Raw genomic sequence first — 16,023 nt, 5'->3', positions numbered from 1 at the left:
GGCTACAGAGGTGAATGCTTCTCTCAAAGTTCACACACCTTGGGAAACAATGGGAGATGACCTTTTTGAATGGCAGCGATGGCATAAGGTTGACGTCAACACCCAGGTTTCATTTCAGACACAGTTTAATGCTGCCACCAAATGACAAAGCCTTTTGCTGCAAGTTTCATCCAGGCCAGGGCGAATGTTGCAGCACCTCTGCGGTGGTTCACGGTGGCCTAAATCAGTGGCCCCCAATCTTTTGGGCACTCAATGGAAAAAGGTTTTTCTGTTGTTCGGAAAGGGCGTGGTTTTGCGTGCTGCCTGCATCCCATGGATGGAGCTTTGCATGGCCCAGTTGCTGGCATGCCGCAGCCTGTCCTGGTCCACAGACTGAGGGTTGGAGACCCCTGGCCTAGATGGTGTGTGTGTGAGAAAGAGAATTGTTTCTCTTTGTTGGAGAAGAGTGATATGCCAGGAGAGTCAACTTAGGCATTTTCTGAATTTTTGATATGCCAAACCCAAAAGAGTTTATCAGCAGTCTGGCACTAGGCTAGAAACCAGGAAACTGAATTCTAATCCCACCTTCATCATGAAAACCAGCTGGGTGATTTAGGGTCAGTCACTTTCTCTCAATCCAAGTTTACCTCCTAGGGTTGTTTTGAGGAAAATAGGAGGAGGAAGAGGAGTATTCAATATATTTGCCTACTTGAGTTATTTATAAAATAATAAAGATGGTTTTAAAAAGTATATCAAGAAGATTCTGGTAGCAGTTTCTGGCATGTTTCCTGCAGAACATGATGTTTATGTATCCATTGTGTGGTGTATTATGACTTCAAGGAAGTGGATTTTTTTGTAGAAAGATGGTAGGGTGAAACTGATGGTAGGGTGGAAGTTATTGAGGTCATGATAGAATTTGATTATTCTTTTCTATAGATCCAGAAAATGAAAATATTAAAAACTACAACTATTATAGAGCAGTGTGAATAGAATGTAAATGAGAACAGATGTCAGTCACCTGCCATACAAAAGAGAAACCCTAGAAATAAGACAAATAAAATTTGATTTCAGTTTGCTTAGATATTTGTTCAATCAGATATTTAGGCTTGATACTGTATAAGGCAGGAGTCCCCAACCTCTTTAGGCAAATGGGTTATGTTGGGAAAATATGAGTAATCTCATAATGACTACTGGGGGAATTTACATTCATAACAATCCAGTTATAAAACATTGATTTGCTAGAATGATATCTGCTAGCCACTTCTGATCTCCGCTTTCACTATTCTTTTCTGAGCAGTTGACCTACTTCCTAACAAACACTGGGTTACATATTTATCTGTTTTATTTACAGTATTTATTGAAATTATATGGTATTTAATTGTAATTGACTGACAGTGGCGTAAAACAATATAAAACAATACAATTATTAATAGTATCAACATCTGTTTCCCATTCTTAATGTTGCAAGCCACCCAGAGTTGCCTTGCAACGAGATGGACAAATTTAATAAATAAATCCTTTTTTTTTTTTTCTACAAGTCTGGTAGAAGTCCTGGGAAGTATCTGCAACTATGCTAACATCTTGATATTGGAGACATCAGTTTTAAACTTAGTGCACCAGAGAGATCCTGATTCAAGTCTACTCAGTCATGGAAACTTGCAGGATAATTTCTGGTGAGTCACTGTCTTTTAATTCAACTTGCCCTATAAAATTGGGGGGAAGTGGAAAGGGGAATGCAATGAACAGTCCTTAATATCTTAGAGTAAAAGCAGGGTATAAATCTAACCAGTAAAAATATGCATATATTCCCCTGCAGATTCCAGATTTCTTGAATTTAAATTCCCACATTTCCAGGTACTATGTTCTCTGAACCCCAAGGTAAACTAAACTGGGAAAGACTGCAGTGGGCCATAGGAAATGGACTTGAACCCTCTGTATCGATCATGGATTCTTTATTGGGTACAAGAGCATTGCTGTTCCAGTTGTTACTTTTGCAGTGAATTCTCAGTCTGCTTTTTTTCTAGGAGAGAGGGATGTTTACCTCCTATTTCTGAGCATTAATGGACCTAAGCCTCTTTTCTATTACAGTGTTAAATAAGTGTTAAAATCTTGATGCAGAAAAAAATATTATGAGAAGAACTGGCCAGCTGAGTGACCTTGGGCTGGTCACTTCCACCCTAGGAAGCAGCAATGGCAAACCAGCCTGTGAGAATCGGACATGACTGAGCAGAAGAAATTCTTTTTTATTATTAAGAAAAGATTTTACATATATTATTATTATTATTATTATTATTATTATTATTATTATTGTTGTTGTTGTTGTTGTTGTTGTTGTTGTTGTTGTTGTTGTTATTAATTTGATTTTTATACCGCCCTTCTCCAACAGGACTCAGGGCGGTGAACAGCCGAGATAAAACATAACATATAAAATTAAAAAAAACAGTTTAAAAGACATTAAATAATTTCGGCCCTCAATTTAAAACAACCCAGTTAAAACCAATTTCAAATTAAAACCGAAAGGATGGGATCAAGCCAACCCGGCTAGATGAAATAGATGTGTTTTCAGAGCCCGATGAAACATATAATTAAACAACTACAAAAAGAAAACAGAAAAAGGTATAGAAGAGTAAAAAAGTGAAAAATAGAAAAAGACTAAGAAAAGGAATAGAAAAATCTAAAGAAGTGATTTCTAATCTTTGCAGCAGTTGCAAGCAAATTTACCATTTCTGGGAATCCAAATTGCATTTCAAGGTTCTCTTTTTCTCATAACTTTTTTTTAAACAGTAAAGCTGACTAAATTGAACCTCAATTTTGATCCCTATCTGCATTGATCTTCAATTTTTTAAAATTAATTCTTTCCTCCAAATTCAGCTATTTTTATTTTATTGGCACTGTCACAGCCGTTGTTAAGGCCGTTGTTGAGATATTTCCTATCTCTTCAAACATCATCTGTAAAATCTCACATGTAATCCTAGCAAATTAGTCAGTTAATGACCCTCTTCTCCCTTCTTTCACTGTGTTTCTGGTACACTAGTGGCCATCTTTCTCTATCCTGATTTGTAATTAGGAAGCCTTATTTTTTCAGTAATTCTTCAATATGTGCATTCTTAAAACAATCGATTAAAGTCTTGATGTTTCTATTCTCATATAGCCTCTACACTTTTATAATTATCCCTTTTTTTGTTGTTTAAAAAAGTTCACTTTCTTCAGAGAAATTAAATAAAGCACCCCCGTGGAAGTACATGCTATTTATTTAATTCACAAGAACTTGACCTTGGGCCAATCACTCTCAGTCCAACTCACCTCACAGGATGGTTGTTGTTGTGGGGAAAGTAGGATAAATAATAAATGGCAAAGGCGAAAAATAAATGTTTACAAGCAGCAAGTTGATTTGTATAGGTTTTTTTGGCCTCTTCTTTTTCTGCAGGCCATAGGAGCACTCACCAGATGGTCCAATGAAACTGCCATTCTGAAGATCACTTAAACTGTGAGATAGTTGTAATCCAAAGTGTTTAGGAAAGTGGGATTTGGGTGGACCCATTAAAGACTTTCCTGGAACTTAAGCTTTCCTTTCATAGCTCCTAGTACTCTTTACTTACAATGTGCTTGCATATTCCTTTTCGATTCTGCAGGCTTCCTCACAAGGAGCTGAGATCCGGATTTCACCTGGGCATCAGGCAATTTCTTTGGCTTTTCCTTATCCAGAAAAGCTCTGAGGACTGGGCTCACCACCAAGTCAGAGTTCCAGCCTCAGTGTTGTCTCCATGTTTTCAAAGATGTATCAATCTGCCATTTTCCTCACCCAGAAGTCCCATATAAACCAACTATTTTCAAGGATAAGCTTGAGTAAGACTTGAGCTAGGAGTTGCAAGTTTGACTTCACACAAGTTGATTTCACAGGCTTTTTGGTAGAAATTGTGTTTGGTTCTATACAACAGGCTAAACAATATCGCTTGTTTGGCTTTGGCATAGGGATATGGGAGATATAACTACTGTGATTTATTCAGCGATCTATAATTTGGTGCAAAGGCTGAAGCCAAGCTGTGTGACAGAGATTGCTAGGGCCTCTGAAAAGAAGACAAAAGGAAGAAAGCAAGAAACAGCTACCATAGAAGCCCTTTCAGCTGAATTCTTTCCATCTGCCTTGTATAAAAGAGCTAGAATAACATATTTGCAAAATAGTATTTATTATAAATGTTTAAACTGCTTGCAAGCTGCAATTTTATCTTGAAAAGTGAAAGTGCAACTTATTCATAATGCTTTTGTTTTGAATAGGCCACTTTGATGCTCATGCTATGCATTTTTGCTAGAGTCATAATATTATGTGTGCTACCCCCCACCTCAACCTTAAATTTGTTCTACCCCACACCTTAACCTTAATTAATCAATCTTGAAAGGGAGAGGCAAAGGCTAAGAAAGTTACAAAAAAGTCTCATTTATTGTGCTCTGGAGGCTCCAGTGTCTGGACAAGGGTTGGGGGGAGTAACAAAAGAACCCAGCCATCCCTACCTCCAGAGTTCTCCTATCCATGCAGAGAGAAGACTTGGAGATGCTCTGGAGGAGCAAGTTGGCCTATTGGTGCCTGGAAAGTCATGATTTCCCTGAGGTTCCTGGAGTGTCAGGAATGGGAAGACAGAGAAGCCCAATTTCCTCATTGTCAGTCTAAGCCTCTGGTCTCCCTGGTAGTGTACTGGCTTCTCTCACATCAGGCTGCATCTAAAGTATAAAGAAGGAAGATGACTGAGTCCCACAACTTCTCTCGCATCCTCCAAAGTACATGAGATGGCCAAAAGTGCTCAGGTGCACAAATAAAAGTGATAGGTACCATCTTCACTTGTCAATTAGAATGAGAGATTCACCCACACAAATATGCCCAATCCCAACAGCTAAGATTTATTATAACTGAATGTTGCTTGTGGGTGTTGGGAGAAAGGCAAGCCCCTGCCAGTTTCCTATGTAAAGTTTTTAAATATAATTTTGCTATTATTAAGACAATGCTTTCCATCTGAATGAAGCTTTGCCTTCAGACTGGAACACCAATACTAGCCCTGCACCGTCTCTCTGCTTTGCCTACATCCTTTCACATTTTTCTTCTCAAACTTTGCAATTGGTGAAACTTGAATCAGTGAAGGTGTTCCAGATGCAATACTTATGTCTATTGTGGTTGGACAGTCCACAAGCAACATGGGTCCTATTTAGGTGGCTGAGAGAACTGCAGGGAGAGATTCCAGGATCTTGTAAGTGACCCCTAGAGAGAAACTGAGTTAAAACATTTTTTGAAGAACTAAATGAAGTTCTGCAGACACTAACGATAAACACACAGCCCTGGAAGTAGGTGGTTGTTACTGCATATAACATGTCATTCTTTAAAACAAGTGAGAGTGTTCAGATTAATGAAGACTGCAAGGGTAGTAGACTCATGGAGGGGGGGACAGCTGTTCTCACTATATTGAATAGTACACTGTAACTTGCCTATAAAGACAATATGAAATATAACAAATTTCTCTAGAGCACTTAATCCTGTTTGAAGTTGTTCTGTGAGAAAATATCTACCTGATTAAATCTGTTGTGGGCCTCTCTTCTATAACTTAGATATGATTTTTGTCATTGTTTTTCAACTATATTCCCTTTTCATCTTCCCATTTCCAAATGTTTGTACTCGTCCAGTTTGGGATGTTCTATAGGTCAGAAATTTCACAGATTCTGCAGTAGAGCACTATGGCTCTGCATTTGCAACCAGGCTTGATCTAAAACGGTCTGGTCAACTGCTAAGGTAACTTTTGCAATAGAATTACATTGATTTCTTTGGGGGCATTTTAGAAATATTTGGAAAAAAATGTCATTGTGGTCATCTTTCTCAAACTGAAAGATGAAAGGTAAATTAGTAAAAGAACTAGAAGAGGGGTTTCCAACCTTGGCTACTTTAAGACTTGGGGACTTCAACTCCCAGAATTCTCTAGCCAGCATCGCTCACTGGGGATTTGGGAGAATTCTGAGAGTTGAAGACTCCAGATCTTAAAGTTGACAAGGGTGGACAGGTCTAGAGTACAACTAAGCAATAGATTTTAAGAGTTAATGTGGTTATCAGCTCCTCAAATCCAATTAATTAGGATCATTTTTGTAGACTCTTGAAATCCAACACAGGTGTAATTGAGATTACTAATACATTCAAGTGAGGAAATGTTAGGTAGAATCCTAGTTAGAAGCAGGATTCCAAATTGCCTCAATTTTGTCCAACACATTAAGAAGTATTTGCAGCCCTCCTTAACTTGACCCTTTAGATAATTTGATCGTGATGCCTAGGAGAGGAACTGAAGCCTAATAGCGGAATTTAGAGAAATGTCTTTCTCAGCATCATTTGTGGGGTCATGTTGGTTCTGAGGAACCATGGGGCACTGTAAGGAACATTTTGATCTTCTCATGTTCTTCCCTAGACTTTACATAACATGTCATGGCCTGGTTTTTCCTTTTTCTTTGGAAAAAGCACCCTTGCATTCAAAGAGTTTAGTAAGTCTGCAACAAATTTACTTAAACCAACCTAAGGAACCCACAAGCCAAACATAGTCAATTCAGTGCAGTAGGCATTTCTGCAGGTCCAATTGCTAATGTTTATCAAAACTCAATGAAAAAGTCAAATGTTCACTAAAATTATAAAATTAATTAATTAAATAAATAAATTATAGGAGGAGCAAATTGCTTTATGATGTGAAATTGCAAGGCATGGGAGGACAGAAATACATACTTTTTTCCAATGTGATGGCTTCCGGATAAGTTAGAATTTGAACTCCCAGAATTCCCTGAGATTGTATCATACATTGAAAGATTTGTGAAATCTCTGAGAATTCAGGCCCTGCAAGGACACCAGACTGAAAAAAATACAGTGGAACCAAGTTTTGAGAAGTGCAAGATTTTTGGGTAGAAATTCAAGCATACCTGAATTCTATTCAGCTCTTCTTGCCCTTGCTGCAGCCTTTCCATCTCACTCTGAATACTATTCAAAGAAGCTGGAAAGCAAGACAAGAAATCCAGTTTGTGAACGTGCATAAATGGTACAATGGAAATATATGGGCCATGTAGTTTGAGAGCATCTCACCTTGCAAAAGCTCTTTCAGTCAGAAGTAGCGGGAGAAAAGGAAACAAAACGGAGAAGTTGTTAATGCTAAAGAGAATTCCTCTGGCAAGTCTGAAGGTCCAATGACATCCTCATTTCAAGCTTCTAAATATAGAGGAACTGATTTTTTTAAAAATTAGCACTTGCCAATTCTAGAGATTCATTCTTATCTGTACAATCAGGATCGCAATCATTCTTCACTTTCCCCTGCCCACCTCTTTCTTCCCGCTCTCTCTCCAGTGCCCCCTTCAGGCTTGACTGAGATGCTGTTTGTTCATCCAGCTGCTCCCGCAAGGATATAATTTCAATTCGCAGGCGCTCAGCCTGATGCTCTGCAGCCCGAAGTTGTAAGGCAGACTCTTGCCTCAGCTTGGACACCATGGCTTGCAACTCCTGAGAAGGAAAAAGACAGAGAAAAATCTGTTTTATTAAATATGAAATTCAATCCATACAACACTAGCAAACTCACTCCTCAACCTCATAAGCAGAAGTTGGAGTATAGGTACCGGCACTGTGCTGGGCAAGCTCCTAGTTTCATCATCTGTTGGGAGAGAATCCTGGGAACTCATCCCCCGTAGCCCTTCATTCTCGGCATTGAGACGTTGCACTTCGTAGCTGAGGCGTTTGTGGGATGCAGCCAAATCAGCCTGGAAGAGAACCACAAGAGTAGGGAGGGACAGTCAGTAACCAATAACTATCCTTTCACTGATATCTCTAAAAGAGAATTTAAAGGGTTCTACATGAGGGCCTCTGAAAAACATTTATCCAGAACAGCAAGCACAGAAATGATAAGTGAGAAAAAGTCTAGAATTGTCAAATCTACAATGGACAAGTTATACAAGCAATTCTCAACTTACTACCATTTGTTTAGCGATCAAAGTTAAAGCAACACTAAATAGTGACTTATGACTGATTTTCACACTTATAATCATTGCAACATCTCCATGATCACATGACTAAAATTTCAGCACTTGACAACTGGCATATATTTATGACAGTTCTACTGTCCTGGGGTCATGTAATCACTTTGTGACAAGCAAAGTCAATGGAGAAGCCAGATTCACTTAACAACCACACAATTCACTTAACTGCAGTGATTCATTTAACAACTGTGGCAACAAGGTCGTAAAATGGTGTATAACTGACAACTACCTTGCTTAGCAATGGAAATGGGCTCAATTGTGATAATAAGTTGAGGACTATGGAAAGGCTGTGTCTATTGCCACATTTGGGGGAAAATATATGTGCCATCTTTTTAGGATAATAATAATAATAATAATAATAATAATAATAATAATAATAATAATAATAATAATAATAATAATAATAATAATAATTTTATTTCTATACCGCCCTTCTCCCGAAGGACTCAGGGCGGTGTACAGCCAATTTAAAAACACAAGACACAACAATGATTAAAAATTAAAATAATTAAATAGATTTGGCCGGTTTAAAACCCCAAAAATTTTAAATACCCCAATTTAAAATTATTATATTGATAGCCCGGCCTGGCGGAACAATAGGGTCTTCAGTGCGCAGCGAAACACCCGGAGGTCGGTGATCTTACGTATTTCCGGGGGCAGTTCATTCCACAGGGTTGGGGCTCCCACAGAGAAGGCCCTCCCCCTGGGTGTCGCCAGCCGACATAACTTGGCCGATGGCACCCTGAGGAGACCCTCTCTGTGGGAGCGGATTGGTCGGTGGGAGGCTATTGGTGGCAGAAGACGGTCTCGAAGGTACCTGGGTCCTATGCCATGGAGCGCTTTAAAGGTGGTAACCAACACCTTGAATCGCACCCGGAAGACCACTGGGAGCCAGTGCAGCTCGCGCAGGAAGGGTGTCACGCGGGCACAAGTTGCGCCCATAACCACCCGCGCGGCCGCATTCTGGACCAGTTGGAGCCTTGGAGTGCTCTTCAAGGGGAGCCCCATGTAGAGAGCATTACAATAGTCCAGCCGGGAGGTGACAAGGGCATGAGTGACCGTGCGCAAGGTGTCCCGGTCCAGAAAGGGCTGCAACTGGCGAATCAGGCGAACCTGATAAAACTATTCAAGACATTTTGTAATATGTAAGACACAAACTCCTCATCCTTAGTAGAAAAACACTGCATGTCTTGGCAACAACTTGTACTTGAAACTCTGAAAAATCAGAAGTGCCTCTTTTGTCCTCAAGTCCCCAGGGGTATATTGTATAGTTGCATCTGGATAAGAGTGCTCTAGTGAGACTCTACTCATCACAGATAGGCAATTCATTCCCTACCTTATTTTCTCAGTCTCTACTGCAGAAGGCCAGGTAGCATTTAAATGAATAAGTCAATAGTCTTGGAACTCCTTCTACCTAAAGTCTGAGTTCGAAAGATCTCAAATTGAATACATCATAGCAGGATCATTTTTCCCAAGCATCTCTTCCAATTCTTCTGCTATCCTTTGCTTCATTCCCAGCACCGTCACCCATCTACCATACTCACCATCTGCTCTTGAGTCTTCCGCTGGGTCTCACTCACGGTGGCTTGGAGGCTTTGGAGAATGTTCTCTGATGTCTGGATCTGAGTCAAAAGAACCTGAACCTACTCAGAAAAATTGAGAAAGGGAGACTGGCTTGTGGAAAGTTGACATTCTGTGCACAGAATGCACAGTGGTTAAGACTTTGCTCTGCAAGTGAAATGTGCCAGGTTAAAATCACCAAATTGCCTATGGATTTCATGTTATCTTTAGCAAGTCTGTGACTAAGTCTGCAGAATGCAATATGCTGTACTGTGGTTGCTTGATTTTGGCTTAACATTTGGTGTAAACTCAGCCTTACAGACTATAATTTATGGCTTAGGGACTACATCCACCCAGTACCTTATCTCTTAGCTTAATGTTTAAATATCTATGCAGGCTGGTGCGAATAGTATCTCAAGGAATACTCCTGCAGTATATGCATCTACCTAGAAATCTACATTATCCTTGAGAGATTTTTACCCACAAACCTCAGATGAATGAAGTCTTGGGTCTCCTCGGTTGCGAGACATCAGCCTACCACCCACAATTATTTTTCAAATACCAGGCAGACCCTTTTGTCTTCTCATAAATAGACTCTGAATATTTATTTTTAACTACACTATTGATAAGAGTTCCAGAAAGTGAAAACATCTGAAAGAATTTGTCCTGCATATTGATCATGTCTGGTTAGTACTTGGGAGACTTCCAGAAAATTTAAGGAATGATAAGCCAATCTAGGAAATAAAACATTCTAGTACAAGCAATGGCAAACTATTTCTACATGGATGTTTCTATGAAGTTACTAATGTTTGTTAATATATTTAAATTTTAATAGTTGGGACAGTGAAGAATTGGGCAATGAGTAAAAACACAGTTATAGCTAATTGGTTAAAGAGAGCTGGCCACCGCATGAGGGAATCTCAGCTGTGATTGGTTGATGTGAGCAAAGGGGGAGTTTCCTCATTTTCCGCCTTTTTTGCCCTGTGATTTACCTCATGATGTTCCCTCTGTATCGATTTACCTGACTATGCTCCTATTTGCCTTTCTTATTTACTGTAAATATATTTATTTATATAAAACCACAAGTTTTTGTCAGCATCTCTAACTCCATTTGGACACCAGCTGCGCAATTCCCTGACAGTTTTTTTTTTAATATAGGTTCATTTGGTATCAATCCTCATTAATATTTAGTATTTTATTATGTCTTATTTGCATATGCTTTATGGATACATGGATTTAATCCTGTATTCCACCTCAAGGTCCTTAGAGGAAGGACAGATATCCAGTTTAACATTAGAACAAGCGTGAGTTCCAAGACATGGCGTTTACCTGCTTACTGCACTCTTCGTTGCTACGTCTCAATGCCTCCTCCAAGTTAGCTTTCTCCTTTGCTCGTTCCTCCAGAGCTCCATGTTGTTGTTGCACCTGAGGAGGCCGCCAAGGATATAGGGGATGGGGAAAGGAAGCCTTTAGCTTCATATCTCTCATTTCTCAAAATTCTTGTACCATGGTTCTCATTTAACATTTGTTCAGTGACCATTTGAATTTGCCAAGTGGTATTTATGACTGGTCCTTAAAGCTCCAGCTGTTGCAGCACCCATGCAGTCATAAGATTGCAATCTAGGCACTCAGCAATCAGCCTGGATTTCTAATTGTTGCAGCATCCTGCAATCACGTAACTGAAATTTGTGGCCTTCCTTGCTGGCTTTCCACAAGCAAAGTCCACAGGGGAAGCTGGCAAGAAGTCAGAAGTCACAAACACATGAGGTCCTTGCTTAACGACCCACACAGTTCTCACTTCACAATGATTGGGAACTTCCAGAATTGCCGTTGCTAAGCAGCAGTCATATGATGTCACATTTTATAATTGCATCACTTACAAATGATAATTCCAGTCCCAATTACTCTTGTGAAGCAAGGATTACCTGTATTTCTCACTATGATAATCAGAATTATCTTATTATTCCTGTGACGATTTATCCCTCTGGGAGTTACAAAGTTGATGACAGTCTATGAAAAAATTGTCAGCTAGCTGTAACGTCCTCCAAAATACTTTCCAAAGCAACTAAAAATTCTTGTTAAGACAATAACTGTGAACAATCAAAGTACAAAGGCAGCATAGAGAAGCCAACCCTACAACTGATTATATAGAATCATTATCAAGTAAAACCGTCCCCAACCCACATATCTTCCACCAAGGAGCCTGACAATTCTCTTATGTACTATGTGCCAGAAATTACAATGTGATAGAACCAAGCAGCCTCAATCAGCAAGATGTTTTCGGGGGGAGGGAGGTGTAGAATGAAAAATATATAAAGGCTACTTGCCCTTTTCATATTCCTATAATACAGGGAGACAATCTTGTACTTCTACAGCACCCCCTCCTCTAAAGCAAGCAGGGCTGAAATTTATGGAGTTCTCTTAATGTATTTGGGGAAGGAAGACAATGAGTGCTTTCAGACTATGCAGTTATATAAAAGTTTAAAGAATTTTGTTTAGGGCAATATTTCACTTAACAATCACCCCCTTCAAAAGGAAGTTGCAAGAAAAGGATTCAGGTAGTCTTCACTTAATGGTCCTAATTGGGACTGCAATCCCAATTGGTCATTAGAAGTGGTCATTAGGTAAAACATATAACTACACTGGTTAGCAATGGCAATTTCAATTGTCCTGGTTGTGGTCATTAGGTCATGCTATTCTTAGGCAAAGACCTCACATTTTTCCTGACCTAACACATTTGCCTCTGTGCCTTGTTCAACTTTCCCTCACTTGCCTATGCCCCCACTCCCCCAGATCTTTGCCTTTTTGGAAGCCCTGTGCTTCACTCCTTGCTTTCTTCTTCCTCCTGCTGCTGACAAGGGACGTTGGCCCTGACCCTTTGTGAGGTAGATGCTGAAGCCTTCCATGGCAGCACCCTTTTGAATTTTCAATATTTATGCATAAAGATGACCTGACAGACGATCTATTCTCCACAAACGTTCTAAAACTAGATTTTAAAAACCGTTTAAATAAAGGAGTCAAAAACATTTTTATACTTTTGCCATGCACCAATGTGTAGCTCTTTCAATAAAGAAATAATTTTTCAATAAATAAATGAACAGATATAATGTTTTCACTCAATTGGGTTCACTTTATCTAGTTTTAGGACTTCTGTGAAGAATAGATTACATTTTAGGTCATGTCTATGCAGAAATGTTGGAAATTCCCAAAGATTCACAAATTTTTAAGCACCACGGTATATAGTTGAAAGTTGCTCTAAACATTTTTATAATACTCCCAAATTCTTCCAACATCAGTTTAGGGTGCTTAATTTCATAGTGCCACAAAAAAAGGTATAGCAAAAGTGGGGAGAAAGAAGACCATCAGAAAACAGCATGAATGATCAGAAGCAACAGAAGTAGGTAAATAAAAAGCAAGTTTATGGAGTCTTAAGTGGAAGCATTTGAAAGTAATTTGGAACATAATATTCTTTCTGTATAAAAGAAGTTACTATCTTGGATGGCTATATCCTGAAAGACAGCACAAAAAGCACCTTAAATGAATACACAGAAATATTTCTAACAATAAACTACCTTGGTCTTCCACACACAAACCTGTTCTTGGAGCTGAGCCCACTCTGATTCAGACACAAGCTGGTATCCCACTGGTGGTAAATAAATAGTCTCAGGTACCAGGGTTCCAGTTGAGGAGGCAATGGAACATGTCTCAGGACTTGGGGGACGTCTGCGTCGGACAGAAGGCCCAGAACTTGGTGCCAAAGAGGAAAATGAAGCAATGGAGATGCTGTCCAGACTACAGGCAAACTTCTCTGCTACTCCTCCTTCCATCAAAGGAACCTGGTGACTTCCAGGCAAATCCGTGGACACAGTCTCAGGGTCAGCAAGAAGGGATTCTGCTGAGCTACATAAGGAATGCTGAAAATAAAAATATGGGAGTTAAAAAAGAATTTCAAGTGGCTCAGATTGGGTACTGCATTTATAGCTGGGGCTCTCATTATTTTTAGGACCATTTATTTCAAGTTCAGGACAGATCATCATAGAGAAAATCTATACGATCACTAGGAGCTGAAAAAGATTTGATGGCACAATTAGTTTCATGTAGTGTTTGCCCAATCTGCATAACCTGAGGAAATAACGCACTGGGTACCCATACTAAAAGAAATCAGAAAGGAAGCTGGGACCCAGAGATTAACTTTCTCAGTAATGCAGCTCTCCCTCTGGAGCACCCTGCCCTGCAAGTTAGATGTGGCTCTGAACTGATAGATCAGAAGATTGTCAAAAGCATCTCACTTTAAGAAAGACTCAGATTCATTTGACAGTAGTCGCTGGTTTATTTATAGTTTTTAATCAGTTCTGTGGTTGTTTAGTGGGTTTACAAATGGATTTTATATTTTATTTCATGTGTTGTGAACTGCCTAGAATCAGAAAAACAGGAAACACATGCCTTTTGATAAACAAAAAAAATGTCTATAACTCGGCATAAAGAACTTTCCCTGAACTTTCCATCATTAATGGAAGACTTATAAATTACCAGAAGTTAAACATTTGTTCTCCCACTTTTATATGCTGCACTGCCGAGTTTTAATTGCGCATAAATGTGCTTAAATAAACATTTTTTTTCCACTAGTGATTTATCTACAACTTTCCCAGGCTTTTAATCATCCTGTAAAATTTATTTTGTCCTCACGTCATTCATTTTCTGGCCCAGTCACACATCTCTGTCTTTCTTGCCACTCTATATTCTTTTTAGAGATCTACCTGCACCATCCACTTAGGCTTAGAGTTGCAGACTAACATTTCTGGTATTACATGCACAAAGGCTTGGCATCTATTCTGAGATAGCCATCAGTTTCAGATATATTTTGTAAGATATTTTATCCTTCCTCCTCCTTTTCTCAGTTTTTTTACCCTATTAAGCAGCTTTCACTCATCTGTTCCAATATTTACCTTTTCTTCTGTCCCTCTTTTCCATCTCACCTCCTCACTCTGCAGCTCCTGAACTAGACTCTCAGCATGGGCCAGTTTTGCTTTCAGTTCAGCAATTTCCTGCTCCATCGGCAGAACAATGGCCCGGAGTCGCTGAGTATCCTCTTGTGCCTGCAGAGAGAGACAGACATAGGGTTTTGTTTTTTTTTTCCTGCCCACTGGAAACTCAGCTTAGCCCTCAAAGAGAGATTCTGGTTGAGTGCATTGCTTACTTTTTCCATCTGTTTCTCCAACGAGTCCAGAGGGTTGGTCCTTGGCAGCCTGCTCCAAACGTTTTCTCGGCTGTCACGCTGGAAAGCTGATAGACGGGCTTCATAGCTGGAAATGGTATCTAGAAAGGAAATAAAACTTTTGAGCTGCCACCTCCAAGGCAAGATCCGATCAGGTCTGGAGGGAATGGCTTAAAGCACTTGAGCAAAACAACCCCAGCTCCTTCCCCACCCACCACGACCTGCACTCCTTCACCTTTCAAGATAGTCTGCAAAGAAGCCACCTCTTCCTGGCACCGGCGCTGGACAGCCTCCACCGCCTCCTGCTTGGTGCCTTCACTCACTGCAGCCACAGCTCGGACTGTCTCCACTTCGGCCAAGGCGGCTGCCAACTGAGCTTGCAGGCTTTGGATGGTCTCTTCAGGCTCGGGGTCCCCAGAAGGATTCGGGGCGCGGGACACGCCCACATCCTGCACCCTCTGAGGCTCTTAAGAGAAAAACAGGGACCGATGAATGACAAACGGAGCTAGACTGGAACCCAGAACTGGCCGCCCCTGCCCCCCCCCCCCCCGCCGCCGGTCTATCACACCGCTCAGCCAATAAACTTTGTAAGCTCTGGACCCGATTTAAACATCCCAGCCGCGACCTTTGACCTTGCTCAGTCTGAGTGACGCCAGCAGGATCTCCTCTCTAGCAAGCCCCGTAGCCGCGGGGGGGCGTGGCTTCGCACTTGGTCGCCAGCCCACCGTGGGGAGGGGAGGGGGCGTCCGCGCGTACCTTCCATTCCGCCAAGACTTTTCTAACTACTGCTCCGGCGGTGGCGGTGCGGCAGCTGCTGCTTCCCCGGAGACCGAGCGAGGCCGGAATTCCCCGAGAGGAACCGGAAATAGCCGAAGGAATTCGGAAATGGTCGAGAGAGAGAGAGAGAGAGAGAGAAAAAAAACATGAATGTGCCGAAGATGGCCGAACGATCGACACACCGCGGCTCCTCTCTTTAAGGTTGGCTCTCTGCGGGACTCCCCGAGACTTCTCGACCGTTTCCGAAGAGAACCGAAGGGAAATGGCATATGTAAACGAGGAGGAACGGAGTTTGTCGAAGCGGTGTTTTTGCATATCTTGGCATTGTTTTTGAAGTTGGGCCTGAGAATTCAAAGAAGTCGTTTAATGGAAAGTTCAATCGTCGGATTGGAAACCTGTTTTTTCACTAAAAAAAAAAAGCCACCTTCCGGAACCGAACAGATTTATTTATCCACTAT

At 40.6% G+C, this 16,023-nt stretch overlaps 1 protein-coding gene across 6 annotated transcripts; it reads right to left on the bottom strand.

Annotated features, from left to right (window-relative positions):
- Window positions 1-4,398: 4,398 nt before the first annotated feature.
- RABEP2 (rabaptin, RAB GTPase binding effector protein 2) lies at window positions 4,399-15,789 on the bottom strand. Of its 6 annotated transcripts, none has more exons than XM_034423343.3 (12): window positions 15,545-15,789; window positions 15,024-15,254; window positions 14,771-14,889; window positions 14,550-14,669; window positions 13,167-13,487; window positions 10,903-10,998; window positions 9,558-9,656; window positions 7,597-7,737; window positions 7,306-7,483; window positions 7,073-7,084; window positions 6,913-6,983; window positions 4,399-4,695 (listed from the first exon to the last, which is right to left on the bottom strand). In XM_034423343.3, exons 1-12 carry the CDS (start codon window positions 15,549-15,551, stop codon window positions 4,642-4,644), a joined length of 1,449 nt encoding a protein of 482 aa, XP_034279234.1. In that variant the 5' UTR covers window positions 15,552-15,789; the 3' UTR covers window positions 4,399-4,641. The 6 variants fall into 6 exon arrangements, with proteins under 6 accessions (XP_034279234.1, XP_034279232.1, XP_087750055.1 ...); XM_034423341.3 differs by having other exon boundaries at window positions 14,520-14,669; window positions 15,545-15,670; XM_087893929.1 differs by lacking the exon at window positions 7,073-7,084.
- Between the last annotated feature and the right edge of the window lie 234 nt (window positions 15,790-16,023).

The sequence above is a fragment of the Pantherophis guttatus genome, chromosome 4, assembly GCF_059756535.1.
Source record: "Pantherophis guttatus breed Tessera chromosome 4, ASM5975653v1, whole genome shotgun sequence".
NCBI lineage: Eukaryota > Metazoa > Chordata > Lepidosauria > Squamata > Colubridae > Pantherophis > Pantherophis guttatus.
The sequence above is the reverse complement of the archived record's forward strand: the minus strand, read 5'-3'. Positions and strand labels throughout refer to the sequence as shown.

Coding starts and splice junctions, on each gene's coding strand:
- RABEP2 (XM_034423341.3), bottom strand. Junction 14,670..14,770: donor TGGAGAAACAGATGGAAAAA/GTAAGCAATGCA, acceptor CTCTCTCTGCAG/GCACAAGAGGATACTCAGCG. Junction 9,657..10,902: donor ACGAAGAGTGCAGTAAGCAG/GTAAACGCCATG, acceptor TTTTCTGAGTAG/GTTCAGGTTCTTTTGACTCA.